This window comes from Macaca nemestrina, chromosome 2 (assembly GCF_043159975.1).
Source record: "Macaca nemestrina isolate mMacNem1 chromosome 2, mMacNem.hap1, whole genome shotgun sequence".
Lineage (NCBI taxonomy): Eukaryota > Metazoa > Chordata > Mammalia > Primates > Cercopithecidae > Macaca > Macaca nemestrina.
The window spans coordinates 116046831-116065226 of record NC_092126.1 but is presented as its reverse complement, the minus strand read 5'-3'; the positions used below and the strand labels follow the sequence as shown (position 1 = coordinate 116065226).

Sequence of the window (18396 nt, the reverse complement as noted above, 5' to 3'; positions counted from 1 at the left end):
GTGAACCCGGGAGGCGGAGCTTGCAGTGAGCCGAGATCGCGCCACTGCACTCCAGCCTGGGCGACAGAGCGAGACTCCGTCTCAAAAAAAAAAAAAAAAAAAAAAAAAAAAACATTAGTTAGAATATTCACTATGATGATAATGATTGGCAGAGCTCTTCCCATGTATTCCCAAATATGGTTTTTGTTTGTTGAGACAGGATCTCACTCTGTCATCCAGGCTGAAGTGCAGTGGCGCAGTCTCGGCTCACTACAAACCCCTCCTCCCCTGCTCAAGACATCCTCCCACCACTACAGGGGCGCACCACCACACCCGGCTAATTTTTTAATTTTTTGTAGAGACGGGGGTCCCACTATATTGCCCAGGCTGGTCTCAAACTCCTGGGCTCAAGAGATCCTCCTGCCTTGGCCTCCCAAAGTGCTGCAATTACAGGCATGAGCCACCGCGCCCAGTCTGAACGTGTATTCTTTACATGTATTCTCTTAATTGACTAAGAAGCTATGCCAGATAGAAGCAGGGCTCTGACTTAAGAGACTTCACTTGTCATTGCGTCCTCTCATGCTGCTGTGCTTGCTGAAGATAACTGAAGGGGGCTGTCACCCCATTACCTAGAACTAAAATAAAAACTGCAGGAACAGCTTTGAGAAGGGAGACAACTATTAGACAATCTAAGGAAGGTAAATGAAAGCTTAGAACCAATGAGACGATTTGGTGATATGGACACAAAATATACAAAAGCAGACTGGAGAGAGCAAGCAGCGCCCCAGAAAGGGTCATAGGGCCCGCAGTGAGTAGCCTGAGCTGCCGCCTGTACAACCGGCTTTGGAGGGCCAGCCCGGAAGCCTCTTTCTTCTCCGGGTTGACTCCACCCAAGCATGCACACACACAGGCTTGATGCTCGCTCCAATTTCTACAGGAGGTTTTGACGGCTGGACGCTGCAGAGCAGCCCCTCGTCTGGAGAGGTTCACGTGTGGCCAGGTTCCCAGCACACCCACTAGTTCAGTGGGGCCCTGGGGGCACCGCCATACCCAAGCCCATCCTATGGCCTCAATCCTTACCAGTCTCCAGGCCATGGACTGCCACACTAGGTCTTCAATCAAGGTTCAGTGGAGTTTCGAATGTACACACACCCTGAAAGACAGCGAGGCCACCTCAGAAAACAACGCGTGCCCAGCTGGCACCCCTTCGACAGGGCCCACGGGTGCTGGGTCGGCCTCCTCTGGACCCGGCACACAGCCTGGTGCGGGCTCGGAATACGGATCTGAGCAGAAGAAATGCGAGTGGAGAGCGGTTCTGCGCAGGAAAGAGGAATTTTGTTGGAAAGCCTGGCGACATTGCTAGAAAAGACCACAGCATCTCACGAGGGGCCTGCGTCGGGAAACCGGGGGTTGACGGGTGAGTGTGGCCACTTACCGAGGTCAGAAACAAGCAGGCGCAGTGACCGTGGCCCACAACCCTGCAGCGCATGGCCCAGTCACCTGGTTGAGTTAGAAGGGGTCACCCTAGCGGGAGAAGAGTCTGCCTTAGTGGACGTCGGCTGCCCTGCAGGCCTCTCGGCCTCCCCCGGCGTGGGCCTGGCACCGGGGAGCGCGGGAAAGGTTCTTTATTTGTTAGACCAGTGAGTGGACCGGCCTGGGCTCTGGTCAGTGGTCAGTCAGTCCGAGCCCGGAGACTGGGGACCAAGACCCCCCGGAAAGGAGCGCACCAGGACTGGGGGGAGAGGCGGAGAATCTGGGGTCAAAAGCATCCAGAGGCGCAGGGTGGGGCGGGCGGACCCGGGAGCGGAGAGGGCGGTAGAGGACCTGGGAACCGGGGTGGGGGGGGGGGTACACGTCGCGCTCGGGCTGTCTCTGCTCGGCGCCTCGGCCGTCCGGAGCCTCGCAGGGACGGCCGCGCTTAGGCCCTCTGACATCCAGGGCTGGGGCCAGGGAAGGGCGCCGCCATCGCCGGCGTGACGGCCGAAGGGGGGCGCGGAGTCCTCCCGCGCCGCGCGGGAGACTGGGGGAGGGGGCTGGGGAGCCCGCCCCGCCCGGGCCGGCCAGACCCGGCCCGGCCCGGCCCGGCCCCGCCGGGTCCGGGGCCTCCCGCCCCACGGGCCGAGGGGCGCGCCCATTGGCAGGCCGGGCTCCGCGCGACGCACCCATTGGCCGGCCGCCGTGAGGAGCACGAGGCCACCGTGGCGGGCGCGCAGTCGGAGGGCGGCGGGCGGCGGGAGGGACAGGGCAGCGCGGGCGGCGGGCGGCGGGCGCCGGCGGCGCGCGGTGGGCATGGCGGGTGCGGGGCTGCGGGCGGTCGCTCGGCGCTGGCTGCTGTGCGGAGGCCACGGCGGGCCGCGAACTGCCTCGTCCTCGCCCTCCTGCCCTGGCTGCGGCCCCCCGGGTCCCGGCGCCCACTGTCCCGGCGCCCCGCGCTCCGCGCCCGCCCAGGCACCCGCAGGCGGCGCCGACCTCAGCGCGCACCTATGGGCTCGCTACCAGGACATGAGGAGACTGGTGCACGGTGGGTGAGCTGGGGCGGGACGTGCGCCGGGGTGTCTTCCGCGTGGACTGACTGACGGACCGAGCCCCAGGGCGCCGCTCCTGCGGGGAAGCACCCAGTGGGGCTCGCCGGGGCCGCGGAGCCCAAGGACCAGGCTGCTTTTCGCGAGAAGGTCCGGCCGTTCATCCCGGGGGCCTCTGGGGCGCCCCGACGCCCGGGGGCGGGCGGGAGGTTTGTTCCCCGGCTCGGTCTGGGGAGTTCGGGGCGCCTTGAGCGGCTGCCGGAGTGCTGGGCCCCCGCCGTCTTCCTTCGGGGTCCCGCCCAACGTGAGGCCGCGGCGGAAACGCCCCCAACCCCTTGTTCTCGGCCAGCCCTTAGTTGGGGCGGGAGAGTGCTGTGGACAAAGCCAGCGAGCGGCGCCGGGCGGAACGGGCTCCTGGGGACGGCCGGACCAAAGGGGACACCGGTTGGACTTCCCAGACACCTCGATGTCGCCCTGGAGGTCCGGCCCCCTCTCAGCACGGGAAGCGAAGACTGGGAGAAACCAAGTCAACCCCGCCCCCTGTAGCCCAGACTAGAGCTGCAAAGGGCACTTAACCTCCCTGTCCCTGCTCTCTCCCTCTGAGAAATGGCTTGAGGAGGCTGAGGCCCCTTCTTAGAGGGGGCCGGCTAGGGCTCACTAGTGAGGCCCCAGAGCTGAGAGTGCTGGACATCTGACTGCTTGTCTTCCTGCGTCTAGTGGGGCCCTGCTTCTGCAGCAGACAGATGTGGTTTGGGTCGTGACCCTATCACTGAGCAGCTGGGTGGCCCCAGGCAAGCCTCACCCTCTCTCAAGCATGAAACGCAGTCCTGGGGCCTCTCTGTCCCAGGGTTGGGTGATGACTGGAACCAGGCCAAGTGGGGCAGGGGAGCTTCCGGAGGAACCCCCAGGGGTGAGGTAGCTTTCATTGTCTGATAAGACAAAGTGGCCCTGTCTGGAAGATTCCAACTGGCTAGACAAGGGTTTTCACTCCGGCTTTGTGGGGTGGCTGAGAATCACTTCTTGACCAGTGAAGGCAGAATGGTAAAGGCCCCTGAGGAATGGTCATTTTGAAGCCTTGGGCATCTGTCCACCCTCAAGGTCCCGGGTTGAGTTTGTGTCTGTGGAGAGGCTGCCCAGTGTTATTTATGAAGTCTTTGCTCTGGGCGGGGAGAAGACCCTGTGAGTATCCTGAGAAGCCTGCCTTGGAGGTTTCAGGGAGGAGCACGGGGATCTACTGGACATTGTCCTCCTGGGCCTGTCTGCATCTTTGGAGCCTCACAGCCCTCTAAGCTCCTCTTGTCATACAACGAGCAAAGTCATTTCCACCAAGATCCCATGGTGAGCACCACAGGAGCCAGCTTCACACCTTTGGGCTAAAGGTCTGCTTTGGGCTAATGCCTATGGGCTAAGAGCAGCGCAGCACGTCCCTCAGTCCACCAGCCCCCACCCGCCTGGCCTCAGTGTGGTGATAGTGGGAGGCTAGGCTGAGAGGCAGAGTGATTAATGCAGGTGGGGTGACTTGAATGGTGATCTCAAACCCGGTGCCTGTTACTGGGTGGTCTCGAGCAAGTGACTTCACCTCCCTGAGCCACAGTTTCTTCCTCCGGACGATGGGGGAATAAGTGAGACTGCCTCACAGGGTGAGAGTGAGGATTGAACGAGACAAGCCTCTAAGACATCCACAAGTGTCATGGCTGCTAGGGAGCAGTTTGCCCTGGGAGCTGGAACCATGGGCAGGTGTGGGAGCTGGGGCTGAGGAGAAAGGAGGGCAATTGCTGGACATGCTGGGTGGGACACACCCTCAGCTGCCCCCCAACCCACACCACCTATGGAAGGGAACAGGCCGCTGTCGCCCCAGAGCCAAGAATTTTCTAGTCTAGAAATCAGGCCTGGCCGCCAGGCCCTGTGGCTCTTTCCCCATCCTGCTTTGTTCTTGGGAGGACTGTCTGCCCCTGGGCCCCTGGGAACATCCTTAAGGGCAGAGGTGAAGGCCAGGACTCTGCCAGCAAGAGGCTGCACTGGCAAGCAGACCCTCCGAGGTCTTCTGAGTCACAGTCACAGTTGGTACCTGGGAACTCAGAGCCATGGGAAGGGCAAGGCCCAGGGTCCTAGTGACACCAGAACCCTAGGCCTTGAGGCGTGGCTCAGAAGCAACTCCCTAGAGCGTTGCAGTCAACTGTCCAAGTGAGGGCTCCTGTCTACACTCACGGATCTTTGGAGCAGCCACTCTGTACTGGCCCGGGGAAGCAGCCACACCTGATCCCCCACCCACACCCTGAACTTGGCTCCAAAGGAAAGGGGTGGGGATGGAGCCCTGTGTTCCCAGAGTGCCTCTGAGGCAGGTGCTCTGGGCACAGAGCACGTCAATAAGGTGTCTGCCTTTTGAGTGCAGCAGCTGCCAGGCACACTGGGGCTTCCCTGGCCCTCTGGCCTGGCAGCTCCTGCTTTGTGATCGGCACTGGGGTTGTGGCTGAGACAGGCATCCCCTGGAGTCTTACAGCTGGGATCCCTGCAAGGCAGTGCCCTGTGCATCTAGTCCTGCCTGCTCCCTTCTCCCTGCAGCCCCTGCTTCTGGAGGGACACTAGGAAATTGGGGACAGGATGCTCATAGGCTCAGGAAACATATCACCCATTTAATCCTGTATATGTGCGGGTGCAGAGTGAGATTGCTGCAGAGTAGCACCTTCCATATGACCCTCTTAGTAATTCTGTAGGTTGGTACATTTTTTTTCTTTTTAAAAATGTTTTCACAGAGATAGGGTATCGCTATATGGATTAGACTGGTCTTGAACTACTGGGTTTCAAGCAATCCTCTCGCCTCAGCCTCCTGAGTAGCTAGGACTATAGGTGTGTGCCACCATGCCCCACTTGGTACAATTTTTCCTACCCTTTTAGAAACTAGGAAACTGAGGCTCAAGAGGTGAGGTGACCTTCCTGAAGTCATAGCCGTGAGAGCTCCCTCTATCATGGTCTTGTCTGGTTGACCTCATTGCATGTGGCCTTCCTGGCACATCTCCTTTCTTTTCCTTTTCCTTTCCCTTCCACTTTCCCCATTGTACACACAGGGAAACCAGGGCAGGTAACGTGGGGCCTCTCAGCCTCGTCTGCCTCCTTGGGACCCCAGAACCCATGCTGCACAGTGCCCTGCTCAGCACCCTGCTGTGGGCCTCAAAGCCAACTGCACCCTCCTGGGAGCAGCCAGGGACTTGGGGTGGCCACGACCACATCCCCAGAAGGAGCAGCCCGGATAATGGCCCAGAACCTGACATCACGTCCTGCCTGTCGTAATTAGCAATGTTCCCTGGCTAGAGCCAGCAAATGTCATTATATGGGCTGGCGGGTAGCTGAAATCTGATTAGAGGGGCCTCACTCTCCCTGGGCTATGGGAGGTGCACAGAGCTGGCAGCCCGATCAGCAGAGGGACGCCCCCTCCCACTAATGTTCCTGAGCCCCAGTCCCAGCTCTGGGAAAGGTAGAAAAGTCAGCATCCATGGCCTCAGCTCCCTAGTCTGGCCATACAGAGCCAGCCACTCTGGGTTGGAGTCCTCAGTGCCCACACGCTATCCTCACACATAATCCCAGGGAGGCTGAGAGATGAGGCCAGGGGGCAGGGCAGGGCCCCTGAGAGAAGCAGAGGAGCCACTGAATTGTAGGCGGCCCAGACAGTGATGTTCCTGCATGGGTTTTGAGCAAGTGGGAGGATTTGCACTGTAGAGCATCCCAAAAGCAGCTGTTCTGGGGCTAGGCAGTGAGGAGTTAAGTGACTGCTGCCAGGGTTCTAGCATGGCCCTGTGTCTGATGGGGCTTAGTGATGAAGGCCTGGAGTAGTCACAGACTCAGTACACCTGGTGGGCTGCAGGAGATAGTGTAATGCAGGCAGGTGTAACCATGGGGAGGAGCTCCAGCCAGGGGCTCTGCCTTATCCTAACCACGTGACCCTGGGCAAGTGACTTCTCTCTGGGCCTGTTTGAGCATCTGCAGCACTGGAATAAGAGGAACTATTGTGGGGTGTTTCTGAGGCTCACAGGGCTAGTCCCCCACAGAGTGCTCAGGAGCCATAGCTGCCGCAGGGATCATCGTCCCCATCACTGCCTCCCTGCATCTCCTTCCTCTAGACCTCCTGCCCCCCGAGGTCTGCAGTCTCCTGAACCCAGCAGCCATCTACGCCAACAACGAGATCAGCCTGCGTGACGTTGAGGTCTACGGCTTTGACTACGACTACACGCTGGCCCAGTATGCAGACGCACTGCACCCCGAGATCTTCAGCGCCGCCCGTGACATCCTGATCGAGCACTACAAGGTGAGACGGGGGTCCTTGCCACCAACACGCCCAGGGCCTGGAGGCCAGCCAGACCCACCTTGGCCTAAGCTCAGGGCTGAGTCGTGGGGCTTCCCTGGCCCTCTTGACTGGCCGCTGCCCTGGGCAGGTGGCTGGATTGACTGCCTGGGGTGGCCACCAGCCAGCAGGTCTGGCAGGGTTATTGGCTTAGGCCTGGCTGCTTTCTCCCGGCAGTACCCAGAGGGGATTCGGAAGTATGACTACAACCCCAGCTTTGCCATCCGTGGCCTCCACTATGACATTCAGAAGGTGAGTGGCTGGACCTGTATAGGGGCTCCCTCCTTGGTGTCCTCTTGGTATGGTCATTACCCCTTAATACCATCCAGCTGGGGTTCTGGCATGGGCTGAAAGAGGCTGGCTTGGGGCCATGGTGAAACTGCCTCCTCACCGTCTGTCCTGCCTCCCTGACGCCCCCAGAGCCTTTTGATGAAGATTGACGCCTTCCACTATGTGCAGCTGGGGACAGCCTACAGGTCAGTTGGCTCTGCCCCGACCCCACCCCTGCCCCACCCTACACTGCTGTTCTGGCTCAGGACTACCTTGGACTGATGGTATCTTGGGCCTGCTCAGGGGCCTCCAGCCTGTGCCAGATGAGGAAGTGATCGCGCTGTATGGGGGCACCCAGCACATCCCACTATACCAGATGAGTGGCTTCTATGGCAAGGTACTCCATATCCCAGCAGCCAGCTTGCCCCATGGACATGTGCCCAAGTCCCAAGGCAGATTTGGAGCCCTCATCTCCAGCACTGAAGGGGGTGGGGCCTCAAAGGGTGTCTGAGACAATGGCCCCCTCCGCAGGGTCCCTCCATTAAGCAGTTCATGGACATTTTCTCACTGCCGGAGATGGCTCTGCTGTCCTGCGTGGTGGACTACTTCCTGGGCCACAGCCTGGAGTTTGACCAAGCGCACCTCTACAAGGATGTGACGGTGAGGATGCTGGGCTTGCCCTCAGATGGCAGGGAAAGCTAAGTCCAGCCACAGCAGGACAGGCCTGCCTGGGCCCTGCTGCACCCTCATTGTCCTCCACCGCCCCCAGGACGCCATCCGAGACGTGCATGTGAAGGGCCTCATGTACCAGTGGATCGAGCAGGACATGGGTAAGGGTGGATAGAAGCCCTGCCGTGGCCAGCCTGAGCAGGTGGCAGAGCTGGCCCTCACAGACCCATCTGCCCCATTAGAGAAGTACATCCTGAGAGGGGACGAGACGTTTGCCGTCCTGAGCCGCCTGGTGGCCCATGGGAAACAGCTGTTCCTCATCACCAACAGTCCTTTCAGCTTCGTGTGAGTCCAGCCCCTGTGGACGGAGGGACAGCAGGGCCAGGGCTCTGGGTGGGGAGGGCAGGCACAGAGCTGCCCTCAGACTACTTGCCACCGGAACCTCCTCCGCACAGAGACAAGGGGATGCGGCACATGGTGGGTCCCGATTGGCGCCAGCTCTTCGATGTGGTCATTGTCCAGGCAGACAAGCCCAGCTTCTTCACTGACCGGCGCAAGTATGGGCATGGTGGGGGTCACAGGGTCAGGGAAGGGGAATAGAGGCCTCCCCCCAGTGAGGGGATTGAAGCAGGAGGCCAACCTGGCGTTTGCCCACTGCCCAGTGTGCTTGGGGTGGGGACACCCCCTTGCTGGCATGGGTCCACTTGAGCAGGTGGGCCTTTATGAAGGAGGGATGGGGGTTGCCCGGCCCATGGCCCAGCCACAGACTGGAAGTCAAGCCCTTTACCTGCACCCCAGGCCTTTCAGAAAACTCGATGAGAAGGGCTCACTTCAGTGGGACCGGATCACCCGCTTGGAAAAGGGCAAGATCTATCGGCAGGTAAGGGCCATCTGGGGAAAGCAGCACGTGGTGGGGGCATGGGGCCTAGCTAGGGCTCCAGGCTGTGCAGAGGCAGCCTCTGAGGAAGCAGCACAGCTCCTTGGCCCTGAGCAGCCTCACACAGGTAATGGCTGGCAGGGAGCAGGTCTGGGTGGCCTCGAGAGCTTGACCTCTGGGTCAAGCTGCCTGGCTTTGAATTCCAAACTCCACTACTCAGCAGAGGGAGCCTGGCCTGGTTGCCTGACTTCTGTGCCTTGCTTCCCTTGTCTGCAAAAGAGTTGTAATACTCTCTACTGAAGCTGTGATATAAAGCCCTCAGAATGGCCAGTGGGCCAGGTGCGGTGGCTCATGCCTGTAATCCCAGCAGTTTGGGAGGCCGAGGCTACAGGATAGCTTGTTGAGCTCAGGAATTTGAGAGCAGCCTGGCCAACATGGCAAAACCCCGTCTCTACTAAAAATAGAAAAAATTAGGGCATGCACCTTTGGTCTCCAGAGGCTGAATGGGAGGATCACTTGAACCCAGGAGTTCGAGGCTGCAGTGAGCTGTGATCACACCACTGCACTCTAGCCTGGGCAACAATGCGAGACCCTGTCTTCAAAAAACAAGAATGGTCAGAGATCATGAAATGCCTGATAAATGATGTCATTTCTTGGGGCTGAGCACTCTGCTGCAGCCAGAACAAGTCTGGTTGGGGACAGCTCATTGGGTGCTCTAGAGAAACTCCTCCTTCCTGCCTGGCTAGGAAAATGAGAGGGACTGGTGTTGAGGTGGGACTGGGTATCTATGAGCAGGCAGTGATTAAGGTTTCGCCCTGGCTGGAATGCAGAAATCCTGGCTGAGCTGGGCTTCTTCAGGCTAGGGGTTCTAAAGGCCTTGGGGCTGGGGCATGGGGAAGCCAGCAGCTGGCCAGGGGAGCAGTGTGGGGGTGGCCAATGCCCAGGCCTGGCCTGCAGGAAACACTCCCACCCTCTCAGCCCTGCCCACTGCTCTGCCTGCCACCCTTCTGCACCCAAACTCTCCACAGCCCTTGGGCCCAGGTGTGTCCCATCAGCTCTGAGGGGGCTGCTCTCCCCTGTCTTGGCATCCAGCCTCAGCTGAAGAGGGTCATGCACCTTTATGGGAAACACATGACTTTCTTCCCTGGCAGCTTTCAGGCAGTTCTTTATGCCCAATATTCTGAAGCTGCCTTACACTGTGTGTTGGATCCTGCCTGTTACTAGGAGTCTTTCAGTCTCCTGCCCCTTGAGACTCTCTCCCTTGGTCTATGGCCTGACTGGGCCTCTGCCCCTCCACTTGAACTTAGTTCAGCAATTGGCTTCTCCCACACCACCTGTTTCCCCCAGCGCTTCCACTTCTGAGGCTTTGGATGCACAGACTGCTCCAAGAACTGTGCTTGCTGGGTGTCAGTTCCTCTCGCTTTTGAGGTGTGGACTCCTGCCCTGGTGGCTGCTGCCTCAGCACTACTCCAGTGATTCCTGCTCTGGCCCTCTCAGTTTCTGCCGCCCTGTGAGCTTCCCCAGTTACATGTGGGCCTGGCTAAGTATCTCCATCTTTCTCCGGCTCCAAGATGCTGGTGGCCCTGGTGAGGTCTGCCATTGGTCTGCCAGGTCCCTCTGCACTGAGGCAGGGGAGGCCAGCAAGGACTTCAGGGCTGCAGAGCCTTCCCTGCAGTTTCTTCCTTACAAACAGGGATTCAATCCCTAGTCTGGGGTATGTGTGAGACCACAGGGAGCAGGGCCTCAAGGCATGGGCACCATGCCAGGCCTATAGGACACCTTCCTGCAGCAGGCAGAATCCCCTTCCCAAGTAGGAGGGGAAAGTGACAAGGACCAGGGCCCAGGGAGGGAGCAGCAAGGCCACGGGAAAGGGCAGCTGGCATCCGGCTGGATTTGGGCTGCCTCTGGGGATTTGGGAGGGAGGACTGGTGGAGGACAAGGCACACTTGGCTCAGCAGCATTCCCCTCCTCTCCCTAGGGAAACCTGTTTGACTTCCTGCGCTTGACGGAATGGCGTGGCCCCCGCGTGCTCTACTTTGGGGACCACCTCTATAGTGACCTGGCGGTGAGGGAGGCAGAGCTGGGCTGCAGGCGGGGAGGGCCAGGAAACCCCACCCCCACCCCCGCAACTGGTGCTGAGCCCAGTTCTGCCGCCCCACCCACCAGGATCTCATGCTGCGGCACGGCTGGCGCACGGGTGCCATCATCCCTGAGCTGGAGCGTGAGATCCGCATCATCAACACAGAGCAGTACATGCACTCGCTGACGTGGCAGCAAGCACTCACGGGGCTGCTGGAGCGCATGCAGGTGTGGGCCGAGGTGGCTGTGGGAGGGCCAGGGCAGTAGCCGCCTGGGTGCATGCACCCAATGCACACCTTGTGTCCCCAGACCTATCAGGACGCGGAGTCGAGGCAGGTGCTAGCTGCCTGGATGAAAGAACGGCAGGAGCTGAGGTGAGCAGGTGGGGCCAGGGCAGGAGTCCCGGCCAAGCCACCACCCCAGGCCTACCCCTCAAGTGCATCGTGTCTCCCTTGCCAGGTGCATCACCAAGGCCCTGTTCAACGCGCAGTTCGGCAGCATCTTCCGCACCTTCCACAACCCCACCTACTTCTCGAGGCGCCTCGTGCGCTTCTCTGACCTCTACATGGCCTCCCTCAGCTGCCTGCTCAACTACCGCGTGGACTTCACCTTCTACCCGCGCCGCACGCCGCTGCAGCACGAGGCGCCTCTCTGGATGGACCAGCTCTGCACTGGCTGCATGAAGACCCCCTTCCTTGGTGACATGGCCCACATCCGCTGAGGGCGCCTTTATTGTCCGGGACAGGCCCCCAGCCCCTCCCGCCCTGTCCACCCTGGGCGTCCACCCAGACAAGCAATAAAAGTGGTCTTCTCCCTACGCGTGCCTCTGCTTTCAGCCCCAGTCTCATCACTTGACTGTGAGGATCCTCTGGGTGTCAGGGAAGTCCTCCTCCAGGAGTGAGTCCTAGGAGAGCAGGGCTGTTGGTGGCGGGCGTGACCGGGGCCTGGGCCCATCCCACATCCGCCACACTTCCATGCTCACATGGAAAGGTTCACAAAAGGTGTCACTGCCAAAGACAGGGTTGGGGACAGAGACCAGGGTGGGGTTGGTTCCTTCTTGCCACGGTGAGAAGTCGTCAGCAGCATCCTCTTCCGCCTGGGAGCAGCAGAGGGGTGAGTGGCAAGGCACCTTGAGCGAGATCCAAGGATCCGCCATGGCAGCCCCAACCCAGCCCTACCTGGAAGGCAGAGAAGCCAAAGCCCGTGGGCTTGCCTTGGGCACGGAGGTAGACAGCTCCAGCCACCAAGCCAAGCAGTGCTCCAGCAGCAAGCACAGCCCCCACACCTGCCGCCACAGGTGGGGCTTTGGGCGCCAGCACTGCCTGCTACAAACAGGGAGAGTACTGACCTGGCGGGATCTGTCCCACCACCTTCCCCAGGCTCACAGGTTGTGGGGATGCCAGGAAGGGCTCTGCCTCCCCAATCCCCAACTTACAGGCTGTGGGGGTGCCAGGAGGGGGCTGGCCAGAGCATGGATGATGCCATTGAAGGTCACGATGTCCCACACGATGACATGGCTAACCACAACTGTCCCCGGGGCCTGCAGGGAGACCAGAGTCAAGCCCATGGTGAGCAAGGGCCAGGGCCACCGGGGTGGGACAGCTGCCAGACTCACCACAGGGGCCCAGGAACTGTTGTCAGGGCCTGCATCACTGATGATGAGGCTGAGGCCTGAGTGGGCTGGAAGCAACTTCCCCTGGCTAGCGTTGGCACTTAGGAGGGTGGCGTTGGAGGCGTGCAGCTCCAAGTCTGGGCCACTCAGCGTCTGTGGGCAGAGCAAGGCCTGTTGGCCTGGGCCAGATGGAGATGGCCAATTCGGGCTCTGCTCTGCCCACACCTGCTGGTTACCATGTTGTCCACAAAGCCTTCATTGACAGGGACAAAGAGTGTCTTATACGTGAGTTCATCATCCAGGAAGTCCAGGAAGTCAAGACCCCGCTGGGTGGCATTGGCATAGCCCAGTAGCATCTGGCATGGTGGAAAGACAGAACTGTGAGCAGGCTCCCTCCACGGGGATCCCAGCACCCTCCACCCCCAAGGCTGGGCCCCACACACCCCATAGAAGGTGGAGAAGTTGGCAGTGGCAGCCAGCACATCCAACAGCTTCCCATTGCATGTGCTGATTCCATCACCCACGAAGCCATCTCGGCATCGGCAGGCCACATCTGCAGGAAAGGCAGGTCAGTGGCACAGTGGATTGGTGGGAAGGGGCAGAGCCGGGGAAGTAGGGTTTGGTGGGGTGGACGCACCTTGCACGCGGAAGCAGTAGGCATCCCAGCGCTCCGAGAGGTTCTTGCGGGCACCCAGGCTGACTATGCCCACCCGACCATTGCCACAGTCTGCCACAGGGAAAACCACAGGGTGGGCAGCAGAGCCGTTGGCCAGCCAGCCCATGAGGCACAGGTGGAAGCCCAGCTGTAGGAACAGGAGGGGATGCTGAGACCCAAGACCCAGTCAAGGCCTCCCCCAACACTTGGCCCCAACTTCTGGGCCCCACACACCTGCTGGGCAGCAGAGAGCTGAGGGAATGAAGCAAGGACGGCTCCCTGGGCTTTGCATGCCGCCTCAGCCTCCGAAAAGTTCAGACCATAAGGGCCGCTGGTGGCCTGGAGGTGGAAGACACCAGCCCGTTTCTCTGCAGAATAGAGGGGTGCATGGTCAGCTGGCCAGCTCTGAGGAATGAAATGGGTACTGGGAGTGGGCAGGGGACACACCCTGGAAATGCAGATCAGTGCACACGGCATCTGAGTGGCAGGGTGGTGGCCGGCCCAGGCAGCGGTCCACAGGCGGTTCCAACTCCTCCAGACACTGCAGTCCATCGCCTACGTAGCCTGCGTGGCACTCACAGCGCCGTGTGTTCTGGGGTTGGGGAGAGCAGTGGGCGCCCTTCCGCCCTCAGAGGTCGGAAGGTCTGCCAGGCCTCCCCACCCTGGCTGCTCGGCTCCCCAACCTGCTCACCAGGCCGGTGCTCAAGCAGTCGGCATGCTCGCTGCAGCCCCCGCGGTGGCCATCTGTGCAGGGGTTGCGGGCCCGGCAGCTCCAGCCATCACCCTCATAGTCAGGCAGGCAGGTACAAGTGACCGCTGTTCCTACCTGGCTGCAGTTGGCGTGCTCACTGCAGCCACCATGCCCGTCCTGGCACAGGTCTGCCACTGAGGGCAGGGAGGCAGTGGTTGGACCCAGTGACTGCAGGGGAGTGGAGGCCTCCCACCTCCATGTCCCCGCCCACCTGCTTACCTGTACACACGCGGCCATCCCCTTCGTAGCCCAGGCTGCACTCGCAGCTGTTGCCTGCACGGCACACAGCCTTGGGTGCACAGGGTGGGGTACACACAGGCTGCAGCTCTGTCCCCGAGGGCCCAGCCCCCAGAACCAGGTTAGTAGTTGCCTTACTGGCCTCTGCCCATTCCACCCACCCTTGGTGCCTTTACTGATGTGTGCACATGTACACAAGTGTGCAGGGTGGGCACAAGCATGGGGCTACTCACCCAGTTGCACCTCACAGCGTGACCCAGTCCAGCCTTCATCACAGAAGCAGGAGCCAGAGCCCCCAAGGCCCTCATCACAGCGGCCATGCACAGTGCAGCGGCAGGCTGGGGAGAAGGACAGGCAGGAAGATAAAGATTGGCCCACAAGGGCCAAAGGAATCGGGCCGTGGGGCAGGCAGGGACGGCCCACCTTGACAATGGGGCCCAAAGGCACCCGGTGCACAGAGTTCACAGGCTGTCCCAGCAAAACCTGAACGGCACAGACACTGCCCACTGCCACTCATGCCGTCCATGCACATGCCACGGTCACTACAAGGGCTGCTGGGGCCGCCAGGGCAAGCTGGGGATGGGGTAGGAGAAGTGAGGTGGGGCCAGGGGCTCTCACCAGGACCCCCATACATGTACCTCCAGCCTAGCCCTGCCATCTGTCCCCGACCCATGTCCCCACACTGCTAAGATCCCTCCAGGCCTGTGTCCTGGAGAGCATCCAGACCCCCCAGCACTCCTCCCCAGGTTCTGCACCGTCCACACTCCCACCCTGCCTCTCCCAGCACTCCCACTAGTAAAATCTACTCACCACCCAGAGCTCCCCAGCCCTGGATGCCCCAACACCCTCTCAGGGACAATGGCCAGAGCTGTGCCTTGGCTCTCTTGGGGAACAGAGGAGCCAGTCAACAGTGTCTGCAATGCTCACCTTGGCACTCACTGCCATAGTGACCAGGGCAGCAGCTGGGCTTCCAGGTGGTGGTGACACAATTGCGGTGGCAGCCCCTGGCCAGGCCTTGGGGCCTAGCCCAAAGGCTGTGCTGGACCCAGACGCTGTGTAATCCCAAAGAGCGCAGCGGAGGGGACGTCCAGAACTTCGGGTACAAGCGCCAGCAGGCCTCAGGGCTGCCCTGGGCCAAAGGAGTCAGGCCGCAGTCGGGTGGTTCTGAGTTTGGTGGTCCTTGGGCTCTGCCTGCCCCCACCCCACCACCCCCACTCAGCCCCTAGCCCTGTACCTGCTCCTGTGACCCCTCAGGACAGGGCGGCTCCAGCCCACAGATGCTGCAAGTGTTCTGGAAGGGAGGGAAGCCAACACAGCAAAGTCAGATGGACGGACACCACAGGGGTGGGCTTCTACCCGTCTGCCTCTGGCCTCCCTCACCAGTCGCAGGGGCCGGGTCTCAAAGTGGTCACAGCGAGCACCAAGGCCAGGTGGCTCCAGCAGCTGGTCGATGCCGTAGGCCAGGCCACCCTCAAAGGGCAAGTGCCGCTGCACAATGCGGGCATCATCCTCACCCACCATGAGCTCACCCTGCAAGGAGAGAATGTGAGGTATGCGGGGGTCACAGGTGCACTCCAACTCCACTGCCAGGGCCCCTGCCTCCTACTCCCCTCATCCAAGCCCTCTCCCCAGACTCACAGGCCGCGTTCGGCTGCAGGAGAAAGAGATGGGGGTCCCATGCATGGTTCGAAGTGGGCCCAGGTTGGGCAGGTCAGATGCCAAGGCCTGAGCAGGTGGAATCGTGATTGGAGGTGGAGAGGCAGGGTGAGCTGCAGACAGTGAGGACCAAAGTTGGAGGCTGTACCCACCTCGACATTGCGGATCATGTGGCCCCGCAGAATGGCTGCTAGCTTGTCACGGTGGTCCTCATGGTACAGCCAGGCCTGGCGATCCGGAGGCAGGGCTCGAAAGGCGGCGTCTGTGGGCCACAGCATTGTGAAGGGCCTATGGGACGCCTCTCGAAGCAGGGGCAGGAGGCTGGCCACCTGGTGGGGTGCAGCAAAGGTGTGGCAGTCGCAGCCCAGTCAGAGACTAGTGAGCAAAGGCAGGGAGCTGTGCCACAGAGCAGGAAGGGGCTCCACACTCACCCACTCTCATCTGTGACCATCCCAGGCAGGAATGTGTGTGCACACATCTCAACTGTGCACACTGCTATCAGAAATGCGGGCACACATAAGCACACCCATGTGCTCACCCTGGGGTGCTCATGCACACAGATGTGGCTTGTGCACACGTGAGTTCACACAGGCTCACATGGGACAGTGGGCACACAGGTGGGCATGCACGCACAGGTACGCATACACACTTGCACACACTTCCATGTGCATATGTGTCCACAATGACAGGCCCAGACGGGAGCAGTACCTTCAGGAGGCCGCTGAAGATCTTGTAACCGAAGCCCTGGGCAGCAGCAGTGACATTTCTCTGAGGAAAGGCTCTCATAAACAGCTAGGCCAGGCGAGAAGGGAGGATCCCAGGCCCCCAGCTGCCTGCTTTCCACCTCCCAGGCCCCTGCCTGTCATACCCTTGGGATGGGTTCATCTTCCGGCTCCCAATGCAGCGCGTCGGGGGGCAGCAGGACACGGTCGATGAAATGCAGGATGCCATTAACGGCCTCATGGTCGCTGCTCACTACACGCGCGAAGTCATTGAGGTATATGCTGCCCTGGGGGCGGGGCACAGGGCTGATAAAGCAGATGGGTGGGGTGCTTGGAAGCTGTCAGGGCCTGAGGTATGGGCGGAGCCTGGGTTGGGCGAGTCTTAGGGTGCAGGCAGTCCCGGGTTCGGGACCAGGACAAGAGGTGGGCGGGGTCTGGGGCGGAGTCAGGGCAGGGGGCGGGACTCAGTCCTCAGAAGGACGCAAGGTCGCTGGGCAGGACAGGCCCACGGCAGTGGGCCAGGGCCAGGTCGCGGGTGGGGTCTGGGGCTGGACTCAGCTCTGTCTGTGCGAGGCCCTCCTGGTTGGGGGAGGTGAGGGTGGTGACTGCGTGGGGCCCGGGCACAGGCGCGCAGGGGCGGGGCAGGCCAGAGCCGGGGCTCACCTCCCTCTCGCTGAATCGCAGTGGGTGCCCCGAGAGCGCTGTGGCGTACCCCTGCTCCAGCAGGTCCTCGCTCCGCAGCCGCCGGCAGCCAACCACATGGTAGCGAAACACCAGCTGGCGATGAGCGCGAATCCGGGCCAGCTCATCCTGGGGTGGAGTCGCGAGGGGAGTGGGGTCCCTGACTGTTGCCTCAGCCCAAGCAGGGCCACCACCAGAGCGCCCAGCCCTGCCCAGCGTCGCTCTGGGGGCTGCATACCTGCGACAGGTTGCTCATTAGATCTGCGTGCGGCACGAAGATGGTGAAAGGCCCATCGCCCTTGAGCTCCTTGTATTCCTGAGGGAGGCAGCAACAGCGTGAGTGGAAGGGGAGAAGCCTGAGGCCTCCATGGATCTCCTGGGGAAGACTTGGACTCAGAGAGAACAAACCAGCCAACCCCCTGACCAGATGGGAACAGAAGCCCAGAGACGGGTGGGACTTGCAGGTCACAGAGGCCCAAGCTGGCCACTCACCAGGAGGCGGAGGCTGAAGAATGAGGCATGCTTATCCCTCAGGAGCTCCTGGGGGGGCGAGGGTCAGCTCAGATTTGGGGCAGCCCCCATTCAGGGCCTGGTGCCTGTCCCAGCACCTGCAGCCCAAGGTCTAGCCAAGGCAGACATGAGGAAAGGAAAGCCGCGGGGTCTGAGTTGGGGTCAGGGCTGGTTTCATGGGTCATAGCTGGGGCCAGGCCCAGGTACAGTCAGAGGTCAGGCTCAGTGTCATGGTCAGGGCCAGGATCAGGATCAAATCGGGGCTTTGCCAAGACCACGGGTCAGGCCCATGGGGCACAGCCAAGACCAGATCAGGGGTCTGACTTGGGCATCATTACCAGGCCAACTCTGGCACGGCAGGTGAGGCCGTCCCCCACGGTGTTGGCTGTGTCGCAGGTACATGTCCTCTGGCCATCCCCTGTGCTTTTGCAGGTGGCATATGGGCTGCAACCTCCATTGTTCTGAGGCAGGGACAGGAGAGGAAGGTATCAGTGGCTTCCAGGACTTCTCTATCCCACTCAGCCCTGTGAAAGAGGCCATGAAGGCCCCTGCTCAGCCCCCCAGATTCCATTTGCTACTGATCAAACTCGAGCTTCAGGGGAGCATAGCCCACCCTGCAGAGGCCCTTAGAACCCTGCTGGAGGTGAGGAGGGCAGGTTCTTGCCTCAGTCCCCTCTCCTTCTCCTCAGCAAAGGAGGGCGGGACCAGGTGCCTGACCTTAGAGCAGGGGTCCAGGAGCTCGCAGGTCCGGATACCATCCCCACGGTAACCCTCGCGGCAGCTGCAGGAGACCTGTCCCCAGTCTTGATCAGTGGGGCTGCTGGGAGCCAACAGCTGGCC

The 18396-nt window shown here is 60.9% G+C and overlaps 2 protein-coding genes across 7 annotated transcripts in view; one reads left to right on the top strand and one right to left on the bottom strand.

The window, feature by feature from the left end:
• The first annotated feature begins 1089 nt into the window (after nucleotides 1-1089).
• On the top strand, nucleotides 1090-11563 carry LOC105480549 (5'-nucleotidase domain containing 2). Of its 2 annotated transcripts, none has more exons than XM_011739591.3 (14): nucleotides 1090-1396; nucleotides 6617-6801; nucleotides 7015-7089; nucleotides 7258-7313; nucleotides 7411-7504; nucleotides 7639-7767; nucleotides 7877-7937; nucleotides 8019-8121; nucleotides 8232-8333; nucleotides 8575-8656; nucleotides 10632-10718; nucleotides 10820-10960; nucleotides 11042-11106; nucleotides 11192-11563. In XM_011739591.3, exons 1-14 carry the CDS (start codon nucleotides 1276-1278, stop codon nucleotides 11451-11453), a joined length of 1563 nt encoding a protein of 520 aa, XP_011737893.1. In that variant the 5' UTR covers nucleotides 1090-1275; the 3' UTR covers nucleotides 11454-11563. The 2 variants fall into 2 exon arrangements, with proteins under 2 accessions (XP_011737893.1, XP_011737892.1); XM_011739590.3 differs by lacking the exon at nucleotides 1090-1396 and adding an exon at nucleotides 2143-2500.
• The window catches only part of LOC105480550 (stabilin 1), a 30134-nt gene continuing 23183 nt past the window's right edge, over nucleotides 11446-18396 (bottom strand). For 3 of the 5 annotated variants that reach the window (XM_011739592.3, XM_011739593.3, XM_011739597.3), the window contains 25 exons: nucleotides 18274-18348; nucleotides 17895-18017; nucleotides 17539-17586; nucleotides 17285-17362; nucleotides 17029-17175; nucleotides 16512-16652; nucleotides 16352-16411; nucleotides 15796-15972; nucleotides 15626-15712; nucleotides 15368-15517; nucleotides 15222-15278; nucleotides 14915-15116; nucleotides 14411-14560; nucleotides 14221-14325; nucleotides 13970-14077; nucleotides 13691-13884; nucleotides 13447-13591; nucleotides 13234-13367; nucleotides 12982-13147; nucleotides 12788-12897; nucleotides 12581-12700; nucleotides 12168-12497; nucleotides 11911-12057; nucleotides 11715-11828; nucleotides 11446-11636 (listed from right to left, as the gene is read on the bottom strand). In XM_011739592.3, coding sequence (XP_011737894.2) covers nucleotides 11580-11636; nucleotides 11715-11828; nucleotides 11911-12057; nucleotides 12168-12497; nucleotides 12581-12700; nucleotides 12788-12897; nucleotides 12982-13147; nucleotides 13234-13367; nucleotides 13447-13591; nucleotides 13691-13884; nucleotides 13970-14077; nucleotides 14221-14325; nucleotides 14411-14560; nucleotides 14915-15116; nucleotides 15222-15278; nucleotides 15368-15517; nucleotides 15626-15712; nucleotides 15796-15972; nucleotides 16352-16411; nucleotides 16512-16652; nucleotides 17029-17175; nucleotides 17285-17362; nucleotides 17539-17586; nucleotides 17895-18017; nucleotides 18274-18348 — 3225 coding nt within the window. In that variant the 3' untranslated portion in view covers nucleotides 11446-11579. The remainder of the gene's footprint in view (nucleotides 11637-11714; nucleotides 11829-11910; nucleotides 12058-12167; nucleotides 12498-12580; nucleotides 12701-12787; nucleotides 12898-12981; nucleotides 13148-13233; nucleotides 13368-13446; nucleotides 13592-13690; nucleotides 13885-13969; nucleotides 14078-14220; nucleotides 14326-14410; nucleotides 14561-14914; nucleotides 15117-15221; nucleotides 15279-15367; nucleotides 15518-15625; nucleotides 15713-15795; nucleotides 15973-16351; nucleotides 16412-16511; nucleotides 16653-17028; nucleotides 17176-17284; nucleotides 17363-17538; nucleotides 17587-17894; nucleotides 18018-18273; nucleotides 18349-18396) is intronic. The other 2 variants (XM_011739594.3, XM_011739595.3) reach the window with 2 other exon arrangements.